The sequence below is a fragment of the Lytechinus variegatus genome, chromosome 7 (assembly GCF_018143015.1).
Source record: "Lytechinus variegatus isolate NC3 chromosome 7, Lvar_3.0, whole genome shotgun sequence".
Lineage (NCBI taxonomy): Eukaryota > Metazoa > Echinodermata > Echinoidea > Temnopleuroida > Toxopneustidae > Lytechinus > Lytechinus variegatus.
Window position 1 is genome coordinate 5,400,663 of NC_054746.1, and position 27,388 is coordinate 5,428,050.

Here is a 27,388-nt window from a genome sequence, read left to right on the forward strand (position 1 = left end):
TCTTTGGAAAAATTCTTTAAAATCTCAATAAAAGAGAAAGATACCACTTTTCTTTGTATTAATCATCATGTATCTTACATATTTCTTTATCAAATTGATTTGACTGAATGAAAGTACTGCCATTTACATGTAACCAAGCGGATGTTATCTGTGTATTTACAAATGACTCACTGAAAATAAAGAAGAGTTTCAGATAGCCTAATATACATACAAGACATTTCAATGTGTATGAATCAGAATTTGAATTCCTTGTATTTCTTGGGTGCCCTTCCACTGTCCTGGGTCTGCTTCTTACGCTTGTTCTGGGAAAGAAAACAAAAATGATTGGAAAACGGTAAATAAAGCAACGAAGGAAAGGATTAATGAAATGCGACATCAATATTACATATGATAAAGTTAGGGTTATGGCAAACTGTGTACTAAAGGATTACCATACAGGGAGTAAATAAAAGCACTTGATTTACTATCCTTATTATTTACAAATGATCATAATATTGATTGGGTCTCTTATGTTAAAGGTCACTGGGATTGAAGGGTACAAAGAGGATTAAAGGTAAATTCCAGTTGTGGTAACGAAATCAAAATGAGTTCGTACAGAATCCAATGAAATGACCACTTAAGTGTCTGTATAAATAAAACATATGTGCCAAAGGATTCTGGAAGAAACTGTGTAATTGCTGAGAAATCAGCAAATAAGCACAGGATTCAGGTCAAGCGTCAGGCACGACATTCAAGGCAATAATTATACACTGTCCTACGTGTGCTTATCTGTGTTGGTGATCTTCAGTGTGAACATTTTTCAGCGTAGATTTCAAGACTTCACAAAGTTCAGTTTATGTAACTGTACCAGATCTAGATCCTAGATGATATACTGACAATTAAGCCTTGTTTTACAGACGTTCTCATGAAATCAGCATTCACTGCAATTACTGGCATTTCTCTTTAACATCTTTTAACACCTTGGTAGACCAGAACATCAGCAAAGTTATATATTTGTGATGGAGCAAACAAATACCTGAAATTTGTTCATATTCAGATTGATTTATATCTGTCAAAATTCTACAGATATATTCAAGCGGTTAATCAAATTGAAAAACTTCACAAGGGCCATATACACATTCTTGATTGCTCTGCCACTGCCAAACCAAGGATCTATCACACATCTAAATCATCCTGAAATATTAATAAGATTTTCATCACTCCTACATGGGTAACACGAGCCTAGTTTGAACGCTTGAATGGTGTTTCAATTTATCACGAGAAACCAGCATTTTCATTTACCGGTATCTAAATGACCTCTGTAAACTTTGACCTTGATTCCCACAAAAAATCACATCACAGTCACTCCTATACGGGTACACAGTGGCGTACCTAGGATTTTCCAAGGGGGGGGGGGGGCAAATTTGTCAAAAATTTGACAAGCAAAAAAAAAAAAGAGGTCTTCAAGTTGTGACTTGTGGGGGGGGGGGGGGGCAGTCTGCTCCCTCTAGGTACGCTAATACGGGTACATGTTCTTGGACCAAATTTGATCTGCAAAACAGCACACAAGATATAAGAATGAAGACAAACCAAACTTGATAACAAAAATGCATCCAGCAACCACCCAGACGGATAGGATTTTCGGCAAAAGAAAAGCAGACAAGATGACCTCACCTTTTGTTTAGCTGCATGTTCAGCTACCATGTCACTGAAGTCCTCCTTCTCAAGTTGGCTCTGTTGTTCTCTGACTTGCTCCTCGTACCTGATGTGGGATGAAAGACAATATCATAGTATTTATTCAGAAAAAATGTGAACTTGGGGATATTAATTAAAGGGATGGTCCGGGCTGAGAATATTTATATCTTAATACATAGAGTAGAATTCACTGAGCAAAATGCCAAAAATTTCATCAAAATCGGATAACAAATAATAAAGTTATTGAATTTTAAAGTTTAGCAATATTCTGTGAAAACAGTCTTCATGAATATTCAATAAGTGGGCTGATATCACATCTCCCCTTTCCATTTTCTTATGTTATTACATAATATCATAATTTTTTCATTATATCATACTTGTGTGAATAATGTCTCCCTTATAATTAAATAAGTTGTGGTAATGAATATCTAATGCACTAAATCAGTTGTCAATCCAATTTTTCTAGTTCTTGGAGGTAAAAATTTGATAAAAAACCTAATTTCATATAATAAAATACAAAAGAACAAGTGGGGATGTGACATCATCAGCCCACCTAATGAATATTCATGACGACTGTTTCACAAAATATTACTTAATTTTAAAATTCAATAACTTTGTTGTTTGTTATCTGATTTTGATGAAATTTTCGGCATTTTGCTCAGTGAATTCTACTCTATTTATTAAGCTATAAATACTTTCAGCCCGGACCATCCCTTTAATACTGCTACAACTCGACGCTTCCACAAGGAAACCTTCGTATCCCCCCCCTAGTTTAAACCTCTTTTGTGATTTCAGGCCTGGCATCCTCCGTGTAGAGAAACATTGGTTTTCTTCAGAAAAATGTAATTACAAATTGATTAAAGATATAGCCCCATATTCTGAAGTCGGGTTTAACTAAAACTCATGTTTAAAGTTGTGGTTTAAGTATGGATAACCAATTGCTACATAAATCACTAACAGTAGAGATATCATAATTCAGCTCATTTGGCTCTCAAATCATTCATAATTGTCTAGGAAATATAAATAGATGACTCTTGGCTTCCTATAATTTTAGCACAGAGTTGGACCATTTTCTAAGTTAAACCCCACTTCAGAATATGGGCCACAGTATTCAAACTAATTCAACAACACAAGAGAGTTTGATTCCCTGTAAAAGTAATCTAAAATGATTTCACTTCCATGAACTGAATGAGAGATGTTACTCACTTGGCTGTCATAGCTTCCGTGTCCATGTCCAACTCGCTTGGATCCAAGGCAATAGCTACCCCTTCACTGGCTGTTCCTGTTGGCTTCTTCACACCAGCCTATAAATAAGATACATACACACCATTTACACACTCTGTTCACACAATCAAGCTTGAAGAGTTTTATTGGGTTTTATCTAAGAAAATGTCCATCACGGATTCAGTGAAAATCATGCTTAAGCCAAATAGTGAAAATCACCAAAAAAGTTTTTCTTAATCAAGAAATATGTTGATAAGCAAAAAATTAAAACAAAAATTAACACAAAATAAATATATACCGTACTTAATTAATAAAAGGTCTTCAGAATTTCAAACTCTGACGAATTCATTGAAAACCTATAAAATTTTGCCAAATTGCATCAAATTATACCTAGAATAATGCTAGAAGCTAAGAGAGGTAAAAGCAGGCTAACATCATAATTATGCTAACAACTATGGTAAAATACATAGAATAAGGAAATAACAATAGAAAGACAAACATAAAAAGAAATACTAGTGAAGTTGGTATATTTGTGAGAAAAGGATCGAAATATTTTATCAAATAAATAACCACCATGAACCTTCTCTTAGTATTAGTTACTTGTAATGTACATATAGGTGAATTTATTTATCTTTAACCCTATCTAGGCGGGGGGGGGGGCCTCCCAGGCCCCCATAAGATCTTGGCCGTCGACCGTGCGATTGCGCCGAAAATTGGCACGCGGGTTGCCTGGGACATTATCTACAAGATTGTATAGTAATTTTTTTCATGCGAATTGCTATTAAGTGATTATGCTAATTTATGCGTAATTAGTATGCAAAATCATTCTTTTTCCTCTAACTCCCTAAATAAAGCTCCAAATGTACTAATTTTTGGTATAGAAACTCTTTGTGGTGTTCTTAGCAAGTGTCCATGAAAAGCATAAGATAAATACATTTAGACCAGCAAAACTGAAAATAATTATGCATTTATGAATTTTGGTTGAAAACACAATTTGCATTGACTTTGTACACGAACTCACGTTTATGACACGCACTTACATAATGTGTCAGAGGTTGAATATATTAATACGGACCATTTATATAGCGCAGCTACTGCATTCTACTGCGCTTAACAATTGCTATCATAATTATTATTACTACCCAGGCTGAAGCCGAGACACCATACAGGCATTCAAGCCTTTGAAGAATTTCTTCTTACTGGGCACCCATTCACATCACTTGGGTTGAGTGCAGCACAATGTGGGTACATTTCTTGCTGAAGGAAACCAAAATATGGTTGGGAATTGAACTCATGCCTCTCAGATTAAAATATGAGCATCGTAACCACTAGACCACGACGCCCCCACAACCGATCCAGATGGAGACAGCTTGCAGCCCAATCCACCACACAGTGCAGGAGAAACTAAGTGCTAAGCGAGAGAGTTACTTACGGGAGGAAGATCATAAACATGAGTAGAGCCAACCATGGCAGCTCCAACGTTGGTCTTCTTCTCTTGGATAACAGTGTACAACTGAGGAGTCTCGGCGCCCTGCTCCATGGCGTCTTCTATCTTCTTCTTACGTAGCTCTATCATGTCTGGTGTCTCCATACCAGTAGGAATAGAGGTCAGGCCACTAGGCGTGATCAATCCACTAGATGAGGAAGACAAGGCAACAGAATAAACATAGTTACATTTAAGTTATGCCTATTTTAGCTTTCTTTAAATCTGCTTTACATTGTTTAGTTAAGGTCTAATAAAGTTACCACCTGAGATGTATGTGTTAACCTCAAAACTGAATGCACTAGACACATTTTCATATCTCTGTTTATTTCAAAAATTGATCTGCATTATCTTTTCACAAATATAGATATATTTTTAATGAAGCTAATTCACTTTCACACTGAAATATGTCAGTGATATCATTGAAGCCTAAAACATTGATTTTTATAGAACTAGTGCAAAAAATTGATTGCGAGAGTTTTCCCTTGAGATTTCAATGAATTTGAGTAATTTCGGTCTACCGTACTCATACAAAATCATGCATAACTTCAGAAACATGTACTCTGGCATTGCAAATATACCCCCTCCCCCTTGATTAATTTTTGTAGAAATCAATATAATAGCAGGGCCCGCTGGGAGAACAGTTTTCGGAACTGAAGTGGCTACCCTGGGTAAATATGCCATTATTATTATTATTCCTGATTAAAAAGTAATATATTTTACATACCCATCAGCAGGAGTAATAAGACCAGTTTCATCTATCTCTCCAGGCTCTCTCTCTTCTTCACTCTCCTCTTCTGATGATGATTCTTCAGATTCACTCTCCAGCTCTCCCCATCTCGTTCTGTCAATCTCTTCTTCTTCCTCGGCCTAAAACAAAACAAGACAGGAAAAGGGTGAAGAACGTATTCCACATATTCTAATAAGACACATTTCCCTCAAATTCCTCATGCTACGCTGTATTAAATGCTTCATATATGAAGGATGTGAAAGTCATTGTAGCTTGTCCAGTACTGTGTGTGCCTCATCGGCGACTGACTGGAATACTCCCAAGGGAGTGGAGGATGTGCACACATTGTGTGCGGGAATGACTGATTGAATCCGATGACCGGGGTAATAATATATCTGTGAAGCGCTTAGACACGTCGTTCCAATGTATTAAGCGCTATATAAGAGCGGATTATTATTATTATTATTATGAGTTGCAGCGAACAATTATTTCATAAGAAAGTCATTAAAATCAAGGTTAACTGTCCTAAATCATGTATCAAGTTCTGATTCTATGAAATCATGATATATAAGCTGAAAATGATCATATCACAGATAATCAACACTGATAAGCACATGTGGGACATTGAATTTTTATTGCTTAAAAAAAAGACTTAACACCCAGCTGGAATTTCATGCTTATTTTGTCAATTACTCTGCAAAATACACATTTTCTGACAGAATAATTTTGACACATAATTCTTTATAATAACAATATGTCCATTTATATAGCGCAGTTTTTATATGCATATACTCAACTGCGCTTTAGTACTTGGTATCATATTATTACCCCGGCTGTAGCTGAGCCGCCATATTAATAGGCGCTAAAGCGTTCAAGGAATAAATCCTACCGGGTACCCATTCACCTCACCTGGGTCGATTGCGGCACAATGTGGATAAATTTCTTGCCGAAGGATATTACGCCATGGCTGGGATTCGAACCCAGGACCCTCTGTTTCAAAGTCCGAAGACTAATCCACTGGGCCACAACGCTCCACAATTCATACATACAAATACTCAGGTGGTCATTCAGTGGATTCCAATCAAACTACTTTTTAGATTGTTACTACAGCTGGCATGAATATTTAAGAATTGAGTTCTATCTACCTGCAGATCCCTTGGCATGATGCTAAATTGGCAACAAATTCAATTATAATCTCAATCTCAATAATCAAGAATAATATTTTAAGAAAATCTGACGTCAAGAATACATTCACAAAACTTACAGTACACATTATAACATTAAATTCTCTATAAACTGGGTCATTATTTAAGTCTATATTAGCAACAAATTTACCATAGTTCATGTACCTGCCAGCTATTTGGCATGATCCCACATTGGCAGCAGATTCAATTACAATACCTTTGTCAGCTATCAAGAATTAAAATTTGACAAAAAAGTAACAACAAATCATTCAATTCTCTATAAACTAAATATTACAAACAAATAAATAGATTGTAATGAAATGGGTTAGACCTGGTAGACCACAATTATCTAAATTATCTTGACATTTACTACAAGAAATCATACTACTGGGATATGAAAATAAGTTACCTTGAGGTCGGCTGCATCTGTGCCAAAGACATTTCCATAGAGAGGTTTGCCGCTCTGATCAACAGGGGGTTTCCCCCATCCTCCAGCATGATAACCAAATGAACAACTCTGCACAAATACAAGCATATCAGCATTCAAATGAAAACACATGAACGAAGTACTATCAAATTGGTAAATATGAGGTTTTCACAAAGTATAAATTGTTCGGACTTATTTCTATTTTATTTTCATCAACCCAATAAAACATGAATAAATTAAAGTCTGCCTGAAATTCACCACTAAAAGATAGGGAAAAAACAAAACAAGACAGAAATAAGGTCTGGTTTTTACAGATAGCTTACAATGAATTCAAATAAAAGTTAACAGAGAAAATAAAGAAAAATTAACAAAATATAACTCAGAAACAGATATAATCTATTTCAAGATATGACTGCAGCTTCATCTCTCTATTATCCGGACGCACTCTTGCCGATATTTTTTCTTTTTAGTACGTGAGGAAATGAGATTTCAATCTAAACTCAAGGTAAACTCACTTTGATTACATATATTTCCCAATATAGTCAACCTACAACAAAATTATTTTCATGAAAATATCTCACCCAAATCACCAAAAGAACTTTAGGAATGATAATTTCCAGTAAATCAGGGTGCAGTGCAAACATTTCATCACGTTTCTCTTTTTGCTTCGCAGGAAAAACAACACATGTCTCGCTAGCTAACATTAGGCCTCAATACGGACAGCGCCATCTATCATGTTTGAGCCTACAGTCAGTGTAACAATGACTGACATTGCGAAGCTGCAGCACTGCCGTGATGATCTAATTGTAAAACTTTGTTTCATCGAGACATTCTCTTTCTTTCGAAGTATGCTCGATGTATACCTCAGTCATTTTAGCAGGTAAATTATCCAAGAGTTTTTGGCCATCGATCGATTTCATTTCCGTAAAAACACTTCCTATAATTTGCACTGATACTGCAGTGAATACGGTCTGTACGCCCACGACAATAGTGTAGCTACCGCCGTTGGCCTGGGAGGCGTGTATTTAATATTGGGTCTCCCAGATCCGGATGGCGGTCTCACCTGCATCGTGCCATTCAATATAGCAGCAGGACTGACTTTGAAAACTACTATGAAATAATCATTCACAAAACACACCGTTCATATAATGATACTACCTTCATTGACAATACATGACATTTTTACCTTGATCATGTGACCAAAGACTTGTCAGTGATACTTGATTACCCCTATATCCACATTTTATACACTATACCTATGACAGCAATCTAATAATTACCTCCAAAATGGCCAAAGTTCAATGACCATAAGTGACCTTTGACCTTGGTCATGTGACCTGAAATTCGCACAGGATGTTCAGTGATACTTGATTAAGTACTCTTCTGTCCAAGTTTTATGAACTAGATCCATACACTTTCAGAATTATGATGGTCATTCAACAAATACCCCCAACATGGCCAAAGTCCATTGGCCTTGGTCATGTGACCTGAAATTCGCACAGGATGTTCAGTGATAATTCATTACTCTTCTGTCCAAGTTTTATGGACTAGACCAATATACTTTCAAAACTATGATGGTAATTCAACAAATACCCCAACATGGTCAAATTTCATTGACCTTAAATTACCTTTGATCTAGGTCATGTGACCTGAAACTCGCTCAGGATGTTTAGTGATATCTCTGTTTACTCTAATGCCCAACTTTCTTGATTCAGAACCATAAACTTTCAAAATTATGATGGTAATTCAACAGACACCCCAACTTGGCCAAAGTTCATTGATCCTAAGTGACCTTTGACCTTGGTCATGTGACTTGAAACTCAGGCAGGATGTTCAGTTATACTTGATTAACCTTATGTACAAGTTTCATGAACTAGGTCCCAGATATACTAAGTTATGCTGTCATTTTAAAAACTTATCCTTTGCCTAAGATAGCCGCCGTCGTCGGAAATGCAGCACCTATAGTCTCACTCTGCTTTGCAGGTGAGACAAAAATTGATGTAACAAGAAGGAAATGGTCCTAATTTCTCCTATTTTTCATTTCCCCATTTTAACATGGTTTTTGTTAGACTGAATTGAATGAAACTTCTTACCTCAGGGATAGGGGCATTGAGTCCCTGAATCTTTAGATGAGGATATGAGGGCGGGGGTCCATAGCGTTGCATGGCAATCAACCAGGGTGGGGGGTACTTGTCAGCATTCTAAAGGGATTAAAAATATGTCAATTAATATTGAATAACTGCTAATTTATTCAAGTTATTAGGATACAAGGAAGATGATTTTTATACACATTTCAGGTGTATTTTTTGTGATTTATTTCATACACTTTTCAATACTTAAAAAAAAAAGATTTTAATTAAAGAATAAGTCATCATTTCATTTATTAATTATGCCTGCTGCAATTTCATTTAATTGCAACATTTCTGATGAAATCTAAAATATAGAATCTAAAATCTGATTTCAGATTCTCGGGTTGGTATATATATGTTACCATGTAATCAATACAATATTGACTGAATCTTCTTGATGATAACAATAACTGGAGGTGCCGTGGCCAAGTGGTCTAAGGCGCCTTGCTATACATAGAAAGTGCGGGGTTTGATCCCCGGCCACTGCACCTATGCCCGTGAGCAAGGCATTTAATGTACGATGCTCTTTTATCCTGATTTCAAATAAATAGAAATGCTATATGCATTATTTAAAACTTGGTGTGCACTTGTTAAAAAAGGAAAAAAAAATAAATAAATAACTGTGATTTTAAGTGGTTAATTCCATGCTGACTAAATTGCATGAGGAAACCTTTTACAAAATAAAGTGAATGCTATTACGCATAAAATAATAAGAGAACGAAAAGAGGCATTGTTAGAGAAACAAAACTAAAGCAATTATAGTGATTCATATATTAAAAAGCATTTTATTGAGAACATTTTTGAAATACCAACATCTTTACATGTATGAATGCATAAGAAAATATCATAACTGTGTTGTTGCCATAGTAACTTACAGCCCCTGTTGGCATGCCAAGAGCTGTCCTCAGCTCCTCACTAAGCTCTCCCGGTTTCTTCTCTTTCAGTTTGGTTTCAAATTCTTTCCCTTCATAGTAGAGGTCACCGTGTATGGTCAGCTTGGGCTTTGTCTGCCATCTGAAAATATCAAATCAAATGCTTGTAAAATCACGAAGGTTACACTGTCTTATTAATCTTGGTGATAGTGAAGTTGCCATGTGCACATTGAAAATGAAAGGCTTCCAAGCCATTAATTCACAAAACAAGATTAAATGCACTGCAGTAGGGAAAACAATCACACAGGGCTCTGGGCAAATTTGTCACTGAAATGCCCTAAAGAGCCCTCGAAAGGGCACTCTTAATAATACTATCAAAGATTCCCCAAGCCTAAATACTTTTAAATTTAAGTTGAAAAAGTTTCTTCAAGATACTCGTTAGTTTATTTAACTCTTCATCACTCATACATTATATTTTTCATATATACTCAGCACTATGAACTGTGAAATATATTTTTTCGTGTTGCGGTTGATCCGTAATATTCGCTGTGAGTGTCGGGGCAAGAATCTGGAGACCATTGATCTCACTTTTTTCTCTCATTTTCTATTTCTTTTTTTTTTTTAACTATTCATTCAAATAGATTTAAGTTCAAATTTCTACCATGTTGTATTTGTGTTTTGTTTACATTGTTCATATGAATATGTTATAGGACCTGTTATCTTGATCATTATACATAATAAGTTTCTTTGTTTTATTGATTATAATTATATCAAGATGTATGTAACAAAACTTATTGTAAATGATTGTTGGAAATGGAAAATAAATGAAATGAAATGAAAAACTAAGAGCCCCTTAAATTCCCACAGGGTTCAATGCAAACTTTAATATGATTTAGCAAATTCCAAATCGCTACACCATGACGCTTCCAAATTACAAATTAGTCTCAAAAGTTGTACTGAAAAGGAATAAGATGTGCCGCATCCTTCATTTCATCCAAATATCGAAGATGCATTACCTGAAGAAGGCATCATGGAGTTTCTGATAATCAATGTCGATCTTGCCCATCTTAGGTCGAACTTTCTGTCGCATCTTTGTCTTCATTGTTTGTTGTTCTTCCTAACATGGAAGAAACAAGAAAGGAATTGGGGGTGACTTAGAAGCATGCTCAAAGGCACATCAAGTGATCTGATTGGAAGACATGCCGTAGTCCGCGTCCTGTATGGATGACCTGATATATTAGGTGATGAATAATACAGTATACTGCATGCAATTAAAATTTAAGTGCGACTCTAAAAATCACACTTAAATCTTTGTAAAAACCCCTTTCTTTTTCAAAATCATTATTGCTACAATTAGTAATACTTTGATAAGAAGATTTCTCTTATTTGGACAATCATGTGATATGACATATTCACTCTATCCATCTTTCCTCCCCTCACAATACCAAAAATATTCTTTATGGACGGTAAGAAATAATCTTTAATTCATTGGGCAAGACTGTCTACTTGTCAGGAGTAAGCGGCAAAGGACTGTGATTAGATATAGGGGGAGGGGGGTCGGGGTGTCTGGTCCCCCCTAAATTAAAATTTTTTAGTTGATAACCTTTTTTTTGGGGGGGGAGGTTTTTTTAAAACTTTTTTTTTTTTTGGCTTGTCAATTTTGTTCCCCGTGTTTCAGGTGGACCCCCTAAAATTTTTGCTTCTGCTGCCAATGAGGGGGGGGGACAAGATGTAACACACTTCCTCTATAATTGATCATCTACTATATCTTCCAAACTGACCATAGGATATTTATGTTCAAGATGATCTTTTTATCTCAATTGAAAATTTGAGTAAAGTATTACATGAAGCACTTGTCATTTTCCTACGATTTCAGTCTGTTCAAACTCTGTTCAAATTTTCTGAATTGATTTCAAATGTTTTGACTTTATCTTCTTTCAATTTATAGTGATATTGTACCTCAACTCTAAAACTTAATGCCCGATATAAGACAAGTGGAGTGTTGCAAGAATTTTGCAATCAATTTTATTAAAGTCAATTTTCGGGTCCCAAAATCAATCAGTCAATCAATCAGAATCAATCAGTCTTGAAATTAATCGCAAATTTGCACTCACTTGCTGTACAGCTTTTTGAAACCAAGAAGTTCAAACCGAAAGTAGTTAAAATTGATCAATCAGTTGTCAATATGCAATAGATATTTACAATTCATTTCAAATAAATAGCGAGGGTTAGTTCGAGGGAGGAGGATGCGCCAAATAAGAGTAATATGGAGGGAAGGGGTGAATCTGGCCAACCCTACAGTCGAGTACTTCTCCGGATTTTAAACCGGGATGGCTAAATGACCGACTTGATTATTAGAATTCGCCTATTTGGCAACCACATGATTCGATGGGTTCACTATTTCTCCATCTTTCTCTCCCCTCATAAACCAAAAATATTCTTTGTGGACGGTGAGAGAGGGTTTCAAATTCATTCCGGAGTCAGGAGCATAGAACTGAAGTAATCCTTTGTATAACTTCCCACCCGAGTACACTATTCTAAACTGATCTTTGAACTCAAGTACGCATTGACATACTACGGTTAAAATCACTCGTAAATTTGAAACAGAAACTCACAAATATTTTCTTAGAACACTCCATAATTTATTATTATTATTATCATCGTTATGTTAAGAAGCATACCTTTTCCTGAAGGGCCTGTCTCATTTCCATAATGCCTGTCCTTTGGATGAACTCTGGCAGTTCAAAGGGAGGTTTGATGATTCCTCTCTTACCCTGTAAATACTTGCGCTTGAAACACCAATGCCTAGGTACGCCTACTGTATTTCTATATGCCTGAAAGAGTTAAAGGTGAAACAAAAAAGTTGCAGTTGCAGCAAACGGTTATTTCATGAGGAAGTTTTCAAGAAATCAAGGTTATTTGTCACCATATTATCATACATCCTACATCTGGTACATTAATGTAAACTCAACATTGTGAAAGCTGAAACCCGATAACTCTGAAGATCACTTACACAGAAAACCATATGTGGGAGAGCATATCAATATTGCTTGGAAAAGAACATGACATTAGATGAAATGCTGGACTTATTTTGCGAAATTCTCAGCAATTACACATTTTTCTTCCAGAGCCATTTGGCACATATAATTACAAACGCTTGGGTGGTAATTTGATTGGAATCTGTTCTCACAATTGGACTTTGTCTTAAACACCATCCAAATACAAATGTCTATGTTTGAGAAAAGAGTGTTTATTCACAGAACTTCGGATAAGCATCGAAATCTCACGTCTGAACCCTGCCAAACTTTGTTGTATTGACTTATCAGATCCAGACTGAACAAGCGTTTAAAGGGATGGTCCAGGCTGGAGATATTTACATCTCAATAAATTCACAGTAAGTAAAATTCACAGTAAAATTCACAGTAAAATTCACAGAGCAAAATGCTGAAAATTTGATCAAAATTGGATAACAAATAACAAAGTTATTGAATTTTAAAGATTTGCATCATTCCGGTGAAACAGTTCTAGGCATGTCTTTATGAATAGTCATTAGGTGAGCTGATGATGTAATATCCACACTTGTTCTTTTGTATTTTATTATATGAAATTAGGTTCATTCAAATTTGTTTCTACCAAGAACGAAAACAATTGGATTGACAACTGGTAAGTGCATTAGTTATCTATTGCCACAACTTATTTCATCATAATGGAGACACATCCGGTTTTGATGAAATTTTCAGCATTTTGCTCTGTGATTTTTACTCTATTAAGATATAGATATTTTCAGCCTGGACCATCAATTTAACGTGGCTGATACATTACATACCTTGAGGTAGACAAGAAGTTTAGGATCCCTAGCAGTGACATCGTGCATCTCAACAACGTCTGGTCTGGTCACCAGTTGCTTCAGCTCAGCAACACTCAGACGATTCAGCTTACGCAACTTCTTCTTGGAAATCTTGGGTTTTCCATCATCCTCTTCCTCCTACGATTTCAAATAATTTCATTTCAAACGGTGATTTAAAAGAAGCAAACTGTATTCTGCTGTGTGTGAAATATCGTTATAATTATTAACTATAACATGTGGATTATGTAGTATCATTATTGTGTAATGGAGCTAATTGATTTGATTTAATTTTTGCATAATTTAATTTGTGTCTTTTCATTCTACATGATTTCTTGTTTTTTTCTCTACATCTTCCAGCCAATTTGCAATTTTGTGTTAAAATAGTACTGGCGCCGGAATGTTCGGCTTGGGGAATGGGGAGGGGAGGGGGGGAGGATTACAATATGTTATAGGCAAATGGGTTGGTAGCCATGTGGTCTATGTTCTGTTCGATCTCACTGTGACCCATCTAATCCTAGTTTGTCAACAATCACTTTGTCATTTAGCCCATGCGCCCATTTGGTCCTCATTCCTAGTAAGGCTACAATGATTTGGTCTAATATTCACTGTTTATGAACCAAATTTTCATTTCACACAAAGGCCCGTATTTTGAATTCGGGTTTAACTTAAATTCAGGTTTAAAAGAAACCTTCGTATCCCCCCTCCCCCCCCAGGTTAAACCTATTTTGTGATATCAGGCCTGGCATCCTCCGTGTAGAGAAACATTGGTTTTCTTCAGAATAAATGTAATTACAAAATGATTAAACATATAGGCTCGTATTCTAAAGTCGGGTTTAACTTAAACTAAGGTTTAAAGTTGTGGTTTAAACATGGATAGCCAATAGTTACATAAATCACGAACAGTAGAGATATAATATTTCACCTCATTTGGCTCTCAAATCATTCATAATTGTGTAGGAAGTATGAATAGATTGTCTACACCATTGATGTATCAGGAAAGAGCTCAGTAAACATAAGAAACATACAACTTAATAAAACTTTTGACACTTTTGGCTTCCAATAATTTTAACACAGAGTTAGACCATGGTCTAAGTTAAAACTGACTTCAGAATATGGGCCATAGAAAACAATAAGTAGACGAAGTGAATATTGGACTAACTGGGCATTAGACAAAAAGAGGATTAGACAAAATGAGGATCAGACTAAGTAGGTTAAGATCAAGTGCAGTGAAGACAAGATGGCATTCAGACCAAAGCGATAGACCAAATAGGTTTAGGTTTAGCCTATGTCATATTAGACTATCTGAGAGTACACCAAATGGAATATAAAGTAGCGAAGCGGGAAGCAGTTTGTATCAAACTCACCATATCACTATCATCATCGGAATCCTCATCGGAATCCTTCTCCTTCTCTTTCTGCTTCTCAGGTTGTTTGGGTGTCTCCTTCTCCAGCTCCTTCACTTCCGGCTTCATTGGTTCAGAGAGCTGATAATAATAATAATAATAATCAATCATAATAACAATGGATCATAAGAAATATATTTTTCATCTCGAACACTTCAACAAAGCTAAGTAACTGTCATTGCAGTAAAACTATTGTATCATGAGAAAGTATGCAAAATCAAGTTCAATCAACTTAAACCCCTTAAAGGCAACAAAATAGCATCCAATGGAATGAAAGGAAATGTACCTACCTGGAATGCTTGGAATATCCGTTGGAACTGTCTGAACGCTGGATCAATTACTTCAATTTTCTCTGGGACATATTCCACTTCCACCTTTTCTTCCTTCTTCTTGCCTTTCTTCTCTTCATCCTCCTTCCTTACTCTATTCTCGGCTGCAGCTTCTTCCTTCTCTGCCCGCTTTGCCGCTTTTCTCTTTTTCTTCTTCAGCTTTCTCCGTCTGTTCTTTGACTAAAAAAAAAAAAATCACACATTGTGATTAACGATAGAGATAATAAATAGATTAGCTTAAAACTAAATAATTTAATCAAATCCAATCTACAGATAATATAAATGGTGCTGATCCCATTCACTGACAACCAAGGATTTTCCAAATTTGATCCTTTCATATACATTAAAGAAAGGTGTGGAATAAAATGGAAACAATCTGAAAGTGAAATATCCCTTCTAGAGATAATTAATTAGTTTTAAAAAAGTGTTTATATAGGAAATTTTTATTCTAAGACTACCTTGTAAAAATGATAAATATTCCCAAATCTCAATCGTAAGTACACCGGAGGGTAACCAGATGAAGACAAGTAATTAAAAAATAGTATTGTTGTCTACGTATTGATATAAAAGTGGATTTTTACCATTTTCTGATTATTGGACTGGACCTTCTTTTTGTCTTTCTCCTCCTGTTCCTCCTCTTCTTCTTCCTCTTCATTATCAGCTTCATCATCAGATACCTCGTCTTCTGCTGGTGGGAAGAACTCTTCTTTTACAGCTGTGACATCAAAAAAAATCACAAGTTTGCAAGAAAGTTATTTTCTACATCATATCCTTAGAAATAATAATTGTGCTTGCTTATTATATATGGCATCAAAAGACCATTGCTAACCGAATGATTAGTCTGTGAATCGATTTTGGAATAAAATGTAGTTAAACTTAAATGATAACATTGAGACATGGAATATCTTACTGCGTAATGTTCTAAACCATCATACAAATACCTATTTCAAATCTGTGACTAAACTGTCATCCTTATTAGAATAAACACAAATTTAATATCTGGTCGTAATGACATCGTAGCAATTGTACAACCTGTTTTGTAAAATAGAAGCTTGCGATCATCCAAAATTGTTAAACTCAAATCTTTCAGTTAATTTAAACCGACTTGAATAAAAACATACTTCTCATTCACATTTTCACAAAATGATCATAATGCAACCTGTTCCAAAATCGGATAAATGAATGCATCATAATTTCCCTTGCTCTAGTCAAGCTGCCTTTACATGCTCAAGCATTTCTAGAAAAAATTCCTGCCAGGTACCCATTTACCTCACTTGGGTCAAGTGCAGCATAATGTGGGATCAATTTCTTGCTGAAGGGTAATATGACATGACTTGCTTTCAAAACTTTGAAAGTCTGGAAACTAATCCACAGGACCACAACGCTCCATTATACATGTATGTGGATCAATTTCTTTGCTGAAGGACTTTACGCCATGGCAGGAATTAGAACCCGCAACCCCCTTTGACCCTCTGTTTCAAAGTCCGGAGACTAATCCACTGGGCCACAGCGATACCACTATAACATTGGGATTTCAGAAAAAAAGAGGGGGAGGCAACACAATTTTACGTAAATAATAATAATTTGCCATATTGTGGAACATTATCATAATGCTACTGATGAAACTATGATTGATTAAAAAACAAGGTCATTTTCATGAGGTACTGACCTTCATCGATGTTTGATCCAATCTGCTGGGCTCTCTTATCCTTGAAAGCAAACACCTTCTCCATGGCTTGTGGGACTTTGATGTCCTTGGCTAGATCGTCTACACGAGAGGGGCGAGAGGGAGACGGAAAAATATAAAACAGGTTAATAATGATTTAGATTTGTTGCAGTAAAGAATTATTTCACGAGGTCTGTAGAACCAATATTAATTGTGACTAGATCATTGTGAATCTAGATGTAGTGAAGTTACATGAACCGAGCTATGTGAAATTCTAAGGTCGTGTGACTGGTTATACAGAAGTCCTTACCTTAAGAATAGCTTTATGAAACATCCACTTGAATCTCTATATGCAAGACCTTCTTCAAGCTTTGTGCTTCATATGAAGAGGTGTGGTGCTCTCAAATTATCAAAGACTGAGAACTTCAAGAAGTCAACTAAAAGTGTAAGTGAACCATGTGCAAGTTTTCATATCTGCAGAACAGTGTCTGTGATACATGGGTCCTCGAAACATAATCAGAGTTCCATTTAAATGCTAATAACATACACTTTTAGGAGATTCGACTTTTCAGAGCAAATGCTTTTATATTTTTCTGCAGAAGAGATATGTAAGTGGGCTTTCCATTTTTTTTTTTTTTGGGGGGGGATAAACCCTGTATACATACCATCCATCTTTGAAAGCCCGCCATCATCTAAGAGAGGTGGTGGATGCCCCTTGTCCATCATCAGATGAGGAGGCATCCTCTCGAATCGGTCCCTTCCCATCATGGGCCTTGAGTCGGGTCCTGGTCCCCTGCCATCACGTAGTGGCATCCGATGCCTCTCGTGCGGTCCCCTGTGATCCATGGGACCCGGTTGAAACCCTGGCCTTGGTCCTCGGATGCCTTGGCCCACCGGCGTCTCTAGTCGTCCAGTGGGGCGAGGTGGCCTTTCCATCTCTGGCTGCATACGAGGCTGGCTTGGAGCCCCAGAGGTTGGGATAGGTAATAACCCACTCATATTGGCTGGGATAGTGAGGAGAAAGAAAAGCACTCAAAAACATAAAATCAGCCTTCAATCATTTGCTTTCAAGAAGTACATGGATACAAACTCCGCATTTCAAAAGTGTAAATTAATACACAGTTCAATAAGTAATGTCTGAGTCAAGCCATTTTTATACATTTTGACTATTGAATTCTAGGTGGATGTGTGTGTGTGTTCACACGCCAGACAGGTTTGACAGTCCTAATCTAATGAAGGTTAATCTTGATGGCATACCTTTTTGCTGTTGTTCCCTGTGTTGTGCAGCCTCAATCTCCAGCATTTCTTGTTGTTTTCTGATCTTGACTTCCTCTTCTCTTTGAACAGCAAGAGCCCTTTGTTGATCCCGAAGGAGATCTGCTTCTTTCATAGTTTCCTCTACGACACGCTGATGCTCAATAAGGATCTGGATTCAGAGAATGATTTGAAATCATTGAAGGTTATCCACGAATTTCACTCAAAAGCGTGGCAATGAAACATGCCATTTCTACGAATAAACAGAGAATGCTATACGTGAGAGAATATATAGAGTCCAAATTAAGTATTATGGACTTAACTTTTTCATTGAGGACATTTTGATGGAGCCTCTAGAATACCAAAATACAGTTTGAAGATCTTTCATTTATCTGACAACTGACATGTCTTTAAATTAAATGGGGAATTTCTCCAGATTGGAGCATCTAAATGAATAAATCCCTATTTCTCGTAGGGATTAGTAAAAAGAGGAAAGTGCTGGATATAAACAATATCTAAGGTCATATCAGTATAGTACCTGTTGTTGGACAACTTTCTGTCTTGTCTCTTCATCAAGTTCTCTAGCCTTGCGTTGTTCTTCTAACATCTTCTGCTGCTGCATTGCTTTCTGCATCTTCTGTTCATCCTCCAGTCTCTGCTGCTCCTGTCTTTGTCTTATACGCTCCTGTTGTTGTTGAAGGATCCTCTGCTTCTCCCTCTCAATCAGCTCTTGCTGTTCTTCTGCAATACGAGCGACTTCAGCAACCTCTGCTTTCTCTCTTTCTTGCTTCTCCCGCTCCTGCACATGTCGTATCTCCATCATCTCCGCCCCCGTCATTTGCTTTGGAGTTGGTGTTGAAGTGTCGGCTGGCATCACGGGTGGAGGTGCTGGCATCTGGGCTAACGACATAGGTGGTGGTGGAGGTGGGGGAATAGGAGGGGGTTGCATTGCCCCCAAGTTAGGCAATTGCATGGGTAAATTAGGTGGCTCTAAAGAGGGTGGCTGGGAACTTACTGGTGACTGGGTTGGGGGTGCTGGAGGTGGAGGGATTGGCATTGTAGGTGGTTGCTGAGTGGGCATATTTGTGGACGTCTGCTCACCTTGGAGAAGCAAGTGTGGAGGTTTTGGAGGTTGCGGTGGAGGAGGGGGAAATGCCTGTTGGTTCTGCATGATGGGTGGTGGAGAGTCGGATCTGTGAAAAGGTGCCGGAGGTGGCTGGAAAGAAGTTGACTGCATGGAAGGAGGCTGTACTGGTGGTACAGGAGGAGGCTGCAACTGAGACTGTTGCATCTGAGTAGACTGCATGGGCGGAGGCTGCGTCCGAGGTTGCTGCATTTCAGGCTGCATATGATGTGACTGCATTTGAGACATCTGCATGGAAGAGGTATTCCTTTGGGAAGAGGGAATAGCAGGGGATTCCATCTGATGGGACTGCATTGGAGGACGCTCCATTTGATGTGGCTGAAGCTGAGGAGGCTCCATTGGACGAGACTGCATTTGAGGGGATTCTATTTGTGGCGGCTCCATTTGCTGAGGCTGCATTTGAGAAGATTCCATTCGATGAGACTGCATTTGAGATGCTTCCATTCGTTGGGATTGCATTTGAGGGGGGTCCATCTGAGGGGGTTCCATTTGAGGGGGTTGTCTTTGATGAGGTTCCATCCTAGATTGCATTTGAGGAGGCTGCAGATGAGGGGGGTCCATTTGAAGGGACTGCATTTGAGGGGGGTCCATTTGAAGTGACTGCATTTGAGGGGGGTCCATTTGAAGGGACTGCATTTGAGGGGGGTCCATTTGAAGGGACTGCATTTGAGGGGGGTCCATTTGAAGTGATTGCATTTGAGGGGGGTCCATTTGAAGGGGCTGCAATTGTGGAGGCTCCATTTGAAGGGGCTGCAACTGTGGGGGCTCCATTTGAAGGGACTGCATCTGTGAGGGCTGCATCTGAGGGAGCTCCATTCCCCGGGCCTGCATTTGTTGGGGCTGCATGGGGGGAAGCTGCAACTGGGAAGAATGCATTGCAGGGGGTTGCATTTGGGAAGAATGCATATGAGGCGACTGCATGGAGGGATGTTGCATTTGAGAACGCTGCATCTGTGGATGCTGCTGCTGCTGCTGCATCTGCTGGGAATGCATCGAGGGCTGCTGCATCTGAGGCTGCATCTGTGATGAATGCATCTGGGGCGCTTGCATGTGGGCTAAAGAAGGCATCTGCATGCTCTGCTGCTGTGATGGTGGTGTCTGTTGGGGGAATGATTGGGGCTCATTGGTTGCCTGTACAAAATCCATTCTGGGTGGTTGGACCGGAGGGGAATGCAAAGAAGGGGGTTCTCCCATCCTGTCTGCTTGGAACATGTTGGCAAACTCATCATGCTGTCCTCCAAGTTGTTGTTGCTGCTCTTCTGCAAAAAATATATGAGAATTTTTTTTCTTTCAAGAATAATGTGTGGAAAATAATATACAAATGAACTACAAATAACCATTTTCGAGAATTACTAAATACCTTTTTATGAATCTTTGACTTAATCATAAACAATGTTTGTTATTTATGAAATTTAAAACCCCCTTTGAATTGTAGTATTTCAATAATCTACACTCAGCTGACTAGGATCATGATTCCTTGTAAATTTAACATTATTTTTTCCCTTTTTATTCTGAATATTTCCTCAAGATAATATATAATAATGAATACATTTGAAATATCAAAGGCAAACTTGAAGAGACTTACAATGGAACAATAGCATGCAGGTTCCACTGGTGCATCCAGCATGAAAATCAGATTGCTATTATAGCAACAGTTGCCAATATAGGCATAAGAGAGTCTTTCAGGTAAACTTTAACATTTGGAATTAAGACAAAAAGACAATATTTTGTTACAAAATACTATAGACTGACACATGCATTTTCATTTGGAAATACCGTACACCCATCTTCTCACATAAGGCCATTGCCATTGTTATTCATTATCCTGCAGCATGAATTGGATAATATCAATTAAACACATGTATAAACTTGGGAGGTCATTTTACTTAATCTATTTTCATGTTCATTTTTCAATCATACCATTGATACAGAATTAATGTTGACCTGGAAAAGGACTAAACGTTTAAGATGCATAAGTGCATAATTATGGCACTTACCTATACTTTGTTGTTGATAATAAGAGTACAATCTATCCACAAGCTCTGCTTTTAATCCTAATAATGAAAGAGTAAAGAAAAGTTCATTCAAATCTCGTACAATATCATAACAACTGGATGTTGGGGGTTAGATTTGGCCTTTGTCAATGTGCACTGACGTTATCTTTGCCAATAAAAGTGGTAAGCCTAAATGTACACATGCTATGGCAATGTTGGACACTTTCTGATTGGTGGGATTATCTCCAATATCAAAAGGCACTTTCATTCCTATCCTAGACCTACAGTATCTGCAATTTCAATTTTCTGATCAGGAATTATACCCCAACCAGAAAAAAATTATATTCCACAGGTACAATCCAGGGGTAAAATCCATGATTTACGCAACACCTTTTGACCCTATTTCATGTTTTACTCAAAAGGATCAATGACAAATGAACGCTTCTCATTTTGCCAGAAATATGGCAGCTGAGATGAGCATGTTCAATCTATTGCAAAACATGTGTAATAGTGACCAGGGTGCTACATTACTTTTTTCAAACACCCGCCCAGTCGGGCAAGTGAATTTCTAAAAAGTTGGAAAATACTTGCCTGAAAATATATTTCCTTTGCCCCCCAAAATCCTTCAAAACTATATTTTACCGCTTCAAAAGAAAGTTTTTCCTCTGTTTTGACATGAACTGATGTACCTTGTAATATTTTGTTTTTCAAAGTGATTTTATCTTGCCTGCCATGACTGAAATTAGTGACTATATGCCATTTGATTAATTTCCTCTCATACATTATCATGTACTTTTGTATATGACCATGGCACAAAATAAAAAGGGAAATCCCTGAAAGAAAGAAAGGAAGAAAGAAAGAGGAAGGTAAGAAGGAAAGAAAGAATGGAAAGAAAAAGGAGAGGAAGTGATAAAGAAGTAGAGAAAATTTTAAGGAAAAAAAAAGAAAAAAAAACAGGAAGGAAGGAAATAACAATATATGAAAGAAAGAATAAAGGGAAAGAAAGGAAAGAAGGAAAGAAAAAATTGGAAGGATGAAAAAAGTAAGAAAAGATTGAAGGGAGGAGAAATTAAAAGGAAAAAAGAAGGAAAGAAGAAAGACAAATCAGAAAGAATGAAAGGATAAAGAGGAGTCGAAAGGAAGGGAGAAGGGAGCAAAGAAAATTTCAAGGAGAGAAAGAAAGAAGGAAATAAAGAAAAAAGACAAAATTTAAAAAAAAAGGAAAGAAGAAAACAGAAATTTGTCAGAATGAGGGAAATTAAGAAGGAAAGAATGAATAAAATAAATGAACAGAGAGAGAAAAGAGGACAGATTGAAAACAAAGAGAAATGGAACAAAAAAGGCAAGCAGCTCAGCAGGAACTTCCTGGAAGGATAGAAGATAATGAAAGGAAAGAAAGAAATCTGAGGAGGAAGAATGCTCAGTCAAAGTAAACTTCAAACAAAACATAACAAAAATCACCTAACAAAAATCTTACTGATATTTTTCAAAAATATTAAAAAATTTCTAGAAAACTAAAATGTTTTAGGAATGAAAAGTAAAATTTCAAAGTGAAACATTGTCAAACTTAGATACTAAAAAACATTACCTTAATATCATCACCGATATTGCTCAAGACTTACCTCAAAATTTCCTAAATGTTGAAAAATAAGGTTTAAATACTCCATAAAATGTGCTGGAAATACCTACATCATACTGGTCCCTATATTGTGTGGGCTAGTGGCTAAAAATGGGCATTTGAAAGTCTTTATGCTGACCTTGGAACTGAATGTGACTCTGAGAGTAGCCATGGAAAAATGTCTCACTTGGCTGTCAGAAAATATGAAGATGTCGCTACATTTAACTAAAACTTCATCGTACATGGTTCACTCAAAATATAAAAGAACTGACAGTTGGGGCCAACAGAAGTATTGACTTTTTGGTCACATGTCTACAGCACAAATCTATTTAGAGCCAGTGCCTAGCCTAGCTCAGTCTAGTCTTGACTCTGTCTGAGCCGAGTCTTGTCTCATTTTCATGATTTTTGTCATCGACATCGTCATTGCGGCACACACATGCACCTTTCTTCCAAGTTCCATTACAAGTTGACACCAATCACCACAACAAAGAACAAGACTCAAAACAAAGGCTGAAACAAATAGTAGCGAATTCTCAGTCCTGTGGGAGACTTCCATCTGTTTAACTGTTTTTCAGATGCTGCTACTAGTACTAGACAGCTGGCAGCTGTCTGTTTCAAGGAATTTTTAAACATTAAAAAACAAATTTCCCTTCGTACACAGATGACTCGCAATCGTGCAGCCGCCATTATTAGGGGGTTAACAATGCAAAATCCGATATCCGGTTTGTTTACAGTTCTGAAGCTTGTACTGGCTGCATTCTACTAGGCGCTCATCATTATTTTCTTGCTCGTTCAATCCACTGTCATCATCATCTTGTCAAAAGATGGCATATGAGATGCAACCTGTTAATTTTTTTCATGATTTTATATCATGCGCCGACGACTTGAATCAAGACTGTTCGATAGGAAAAATTCGCTTTTCCATTATTGTTTGCATCATTTCCACTGCAGTATCAAGGATTTTCTGACGGAGTATCTTGGCTGAGATTTGGAGGTAGGTCTACGCATTAAAAATCATTTTTTATAAATAATTTCGACTAGATCTGTATTTTCAAAAATTAAGTAATTTTAATACGATTTAAAAAATAATATAGACTGAATAAAACATGTACCGGTACCGGTACCGGTAGGCCTAAAATGTTTTGGCTTGTTTTATTCCCTCACATTCGTGTGATGAATGAAAACGTCAAAATCCATACTCAATGAAATGCGTTGTGTGAGGTAGTATAGCTAACCTCGCATGCATGTGTGACAGTGAGAGTGATATAGACGTACCCATGTTTTCAAATCATCTCGCATGAGAAGGATTCATATGCACCTGGTGCATGCGAATCTTTCACACCCTTTTTACTAAAATAACTATGACTTTACATCATAGCTAAGAATTCTAATTGTGCTATGACACTTACCAAACCATATGGATCGTTTGTTGAATTCTCTTTGCTGTTTTTTTTAATAAAATAAGAGCATTTTTCGTGATCTTCACGTAGATACCTTCTGCTCAGCGTGGATATCAATTTTTGCCTAAAGAGGGCGCGTGATATTATTCACAAGCCGGTAGGCACTTAAGATCCAAGTTTGAAAGGATACTCATAAAATTACGTCACTCTCGCCGATGAATATTCATTAGATCGTACGTGTTCAATACACACTGAGTGCATACATGCAGAGTTTGTATTGAACACGCACGACCACGATCTAATGAATATTCATCGCAAGAGTGACGTAATTTTACGAGCGTCCTTTCAAACTTGGTTCTTAACTGCCTACCATTTGTTTACGGTATACCTTTGTTTACGGTTTTGCAAGCTGGCTGCATTCTAGGCGATCAGCATTATTTTCTTGCTCGTTCAATCCACTTTCATCATCATCTTGTCAAAAGATGGCGTACTTTACCAATACATGAGATGCAACCTGTTGATTTTTGGTACAATTTCCTGTTATGCGCTGACGACTTGAATCGAGAATGTTCGATAGGAAAAATTGCTTTTCGATTGTTGTTTGCGTACTTTAAGGACGGATTGAACGGTTGATATTTGGAGGTAAGCGATAAAAACAGTTTTATAAATAATTCCTTTTAAAATGAAGTTAAAATATGAATGTTCAATTGCAAGAGTCATAGTGGAGAAATAATGAAAGGACTTTGGCGTATTTCATTCCCTCACATTCGTGTGATGAATGAAAACGTCAGTGTCCACTATGAAATCACATGCGTTGTGCAAGGCTAGTATTAACCTCGTATGTTGTGTGAGTGATATAGACAAGGCTTTTTTTTGGTCTGTGCTGTATGTAGACCAAAAGCTTCAGTCTCTGTATTTTGGTTGTTCCGCTGAACTACGTTGGCTCCACTCACCATACATAGACTGAAGAGGTTGGGGGTTCATGGCTACAGACAACGTATAGTGAACTAGCATTTTATAGATCGCGATTTAAAACTGTTTTTGAGCGAAATTTACTGTTTAATGATATACATTATCAAGGAAATACAAATAATTTAAGTAAAATTTTGCATACCTTGGACCGAAGTTATTGAAAAAAAATCCACTGGATGATTGAGAAATCTGTCATCTAATTCTAAGACAACTCCTGACGGTTTTTCTTGCAAGTTGCCATCTTGAATGACGTCATTATCGTTGTCTCGATATATCGCGATTATAACTATTATTTTTTTTTTTTTTTTTTTTTTTTCACGTCCATTAAAATACATTGATCATACAAAAAAACATAAAAAACAAGGAAACAAAGACACATAGCAAGATGCAAGATAGATTTTAAAAAGGGCTAAGATTGTATAGGGATAATTACAGTACATGTATAAAAAATGAACATGAAATGGGAAACTGCAAAAGAACAAAGCAAATGTTCTGTCGAGGCAGTCCCTATGGACCGTAAAATATAAAATTCAAGACTTGTATCGTTTGTCTTCGTGAGTGTATCGTATCGTATTATTGCCTTGTAGGTGTGCTGGTGGAATGCAATATCGATATCACATTCGTATATTGTTGACGCCCTCTCCGTTCGTTTGTAAATATTCATAGTTTAGCTGCCTTAATTTGGATCGATTAGCTGTGCTTTTCCCAACTAAACATCTGTAAAGTTTAATTTTCATGCATTTTCATCTAGGCCTATATCGTTTAAAGTATTCTAAAATTGAATAATCAAATATTTTTAATTTGTAGTTTACATATCCTTAGATTGTAACCTCGATGTGTTATTTAACCCCAAACTTTGGACTCTGGTCGGACAAAAGTGCTGGTGTTATAACAAATGGGAGCCAAACGGACACTTTATCGTCGGTGAATGGGGATTACAGTAAAATGTCAGAAATTGTTGAATAAATCCCCAGAAACGACGGTTATTCCTCTCTATGCTGTATGCTGCATGCCGGCAAAATCATCTAGAAAGGACCTGAACCCTGCGGCTTGCCGCCGATCTCTGTAGACCGCGACCGGAGGAAGGAAATTTACAAACTACACTACAGCTACAAGTATGGTAGGGGGTCCTAAAGCTGCGCGGGTCCTAAAGCTACGCACCACTCATCGCGCATGCAGTTTTTAATGGCAAATGCGCACTCTGTGTGTGGAAATGTGACTGCAGTGTGATGAACGATTCCTTTTCAATTTTTTCTACATGGGCTGCAGTAAATCTCTAAATGCTGAGAAAACCCACAATTGTTTAGAAGTTTTGAGTTACATTCGATTTAATTTCATATTATACTATCATAATTTGAGCAAATTTTAAAAATTGAGGCACAGAAAATATTATTTTTTTGCATAATAAATCGAGTGCGTAGCTTTAGGACCCCTTCTAACATCGGGCGGCGAATTCAAGAGCCCGGTTCAAGAGGTGTTCGGAAAACACGGCGGGATTTTCGTATTAGTGAGTTTTGTGATATTTTGTTCTTGCTTAATGATCTTTAGAATATTTGCCACAAATTAGTAAAAGATGATTTGTTCAAATATAAAAGTTGGCATATTTTACATCGCTTGTAAACAAAGTGCGTAGCTTTAGGTCCCCCCATCATACAACAAGCTGCGACATACATGCAAACACACGTAAAATTCAATATGTGGGCACAGGCAAGTGCAGTGAATGAAAAGACCGAGCTGATCGGCCGGACTCTGAGCTCTGCTACATGTTTTAGGTAAATTTATCTACTTCCAGGAGAACAATAAAAAAAATAATTACCATTAATAGGCAGGCCAAGCTCTGATAACCTTGCTCTCAAATCGGCTACCCTCAACTTCTTTATTTCAGTGATGGTAATAGCCATTTTTGCTGTAAATTAAAACAGAACAATCGGCGTTCATACCTCGTTGAACAGACGATTCCACGGATTGGAGGGGTCAAATGTGACTCGATCTAGATTTTTTTTCTTAAATATTGTTTCATTAAGGTATCAATAAGAAA

The 27,388-nt window shown here is 37.1% G+C and overlaps 1 protein-coding gene across 1 annotated transcript; it reads right to left on the reverse strand.

The window, feature by feature from the left end:
* On the reverse strand, window positions 1-27,314 carry LOC121418277 (protein PRRC2C-like). The gene is made up of 20 exons (XM_041612056.1): window positions 27,167-27,314; window positions 21,364-21,420; window positions 18,761-20,625; window positions 18,226-18,394; window positions 17,634-17,972; window positions 16,972-17,070; window positions 15,884-16,017; window positions 15,264-15,482; window positions 14,935-15,054; window positions 13,550-13,708; window positions 12,405-12,557; window positions 10,740-10,840; window positions 9,727-9,865; window positions 8,816-8,923; window positions 6,705-6,812; window positions 5,109-5,251; window positions 4,331-4,532; window positions 2,881-2,978; window positions 1,654-1,741; window positions 1-302 (listed from the first exon to the last, which is right to left on the reverse strand). The coding sequence occupies exons 1-20, from the start codon at window positions 27,249-27,251 to the stop codon at window positions 234-236; spliced, it is 4,455 nt and encodes a 1,484-aa protein (XP_041467990.1). The 5' UTR covers window positions 27,252-27,314; the 3' UTR covers window positions 1-233.
* Window positions 27,315-27,388: the final 74 nt, after the last annotated feature.

What these genes read in the sequence shown, in the direction of transcription:
- LOC121418277 (XM_041612056.1), bottom strand. Translation starts at nt 27,251, where the DNA reads ATGGCTATTACCATCACTGAAATAAAGAAGTTGAGGGTAGCCGATTTG. An exon ending in GGATATTCCAAGCATTCCAG is followed by an intron (nt 15,055 to 15,263) that starts GTAGGTACATTT and finishes TATTATTATCAG; the next exon opens with CTCTCTGAACCAATGAAGCC. An exon ending in CCGATGATGATAGTGATATG is followed by an intron (nt 13,709 to 14,934) that starts GTGAGTTTGATA and finishes TTGAAATCGTAG; the next exon opens with GAGGAAGAGGATGATGGAAA.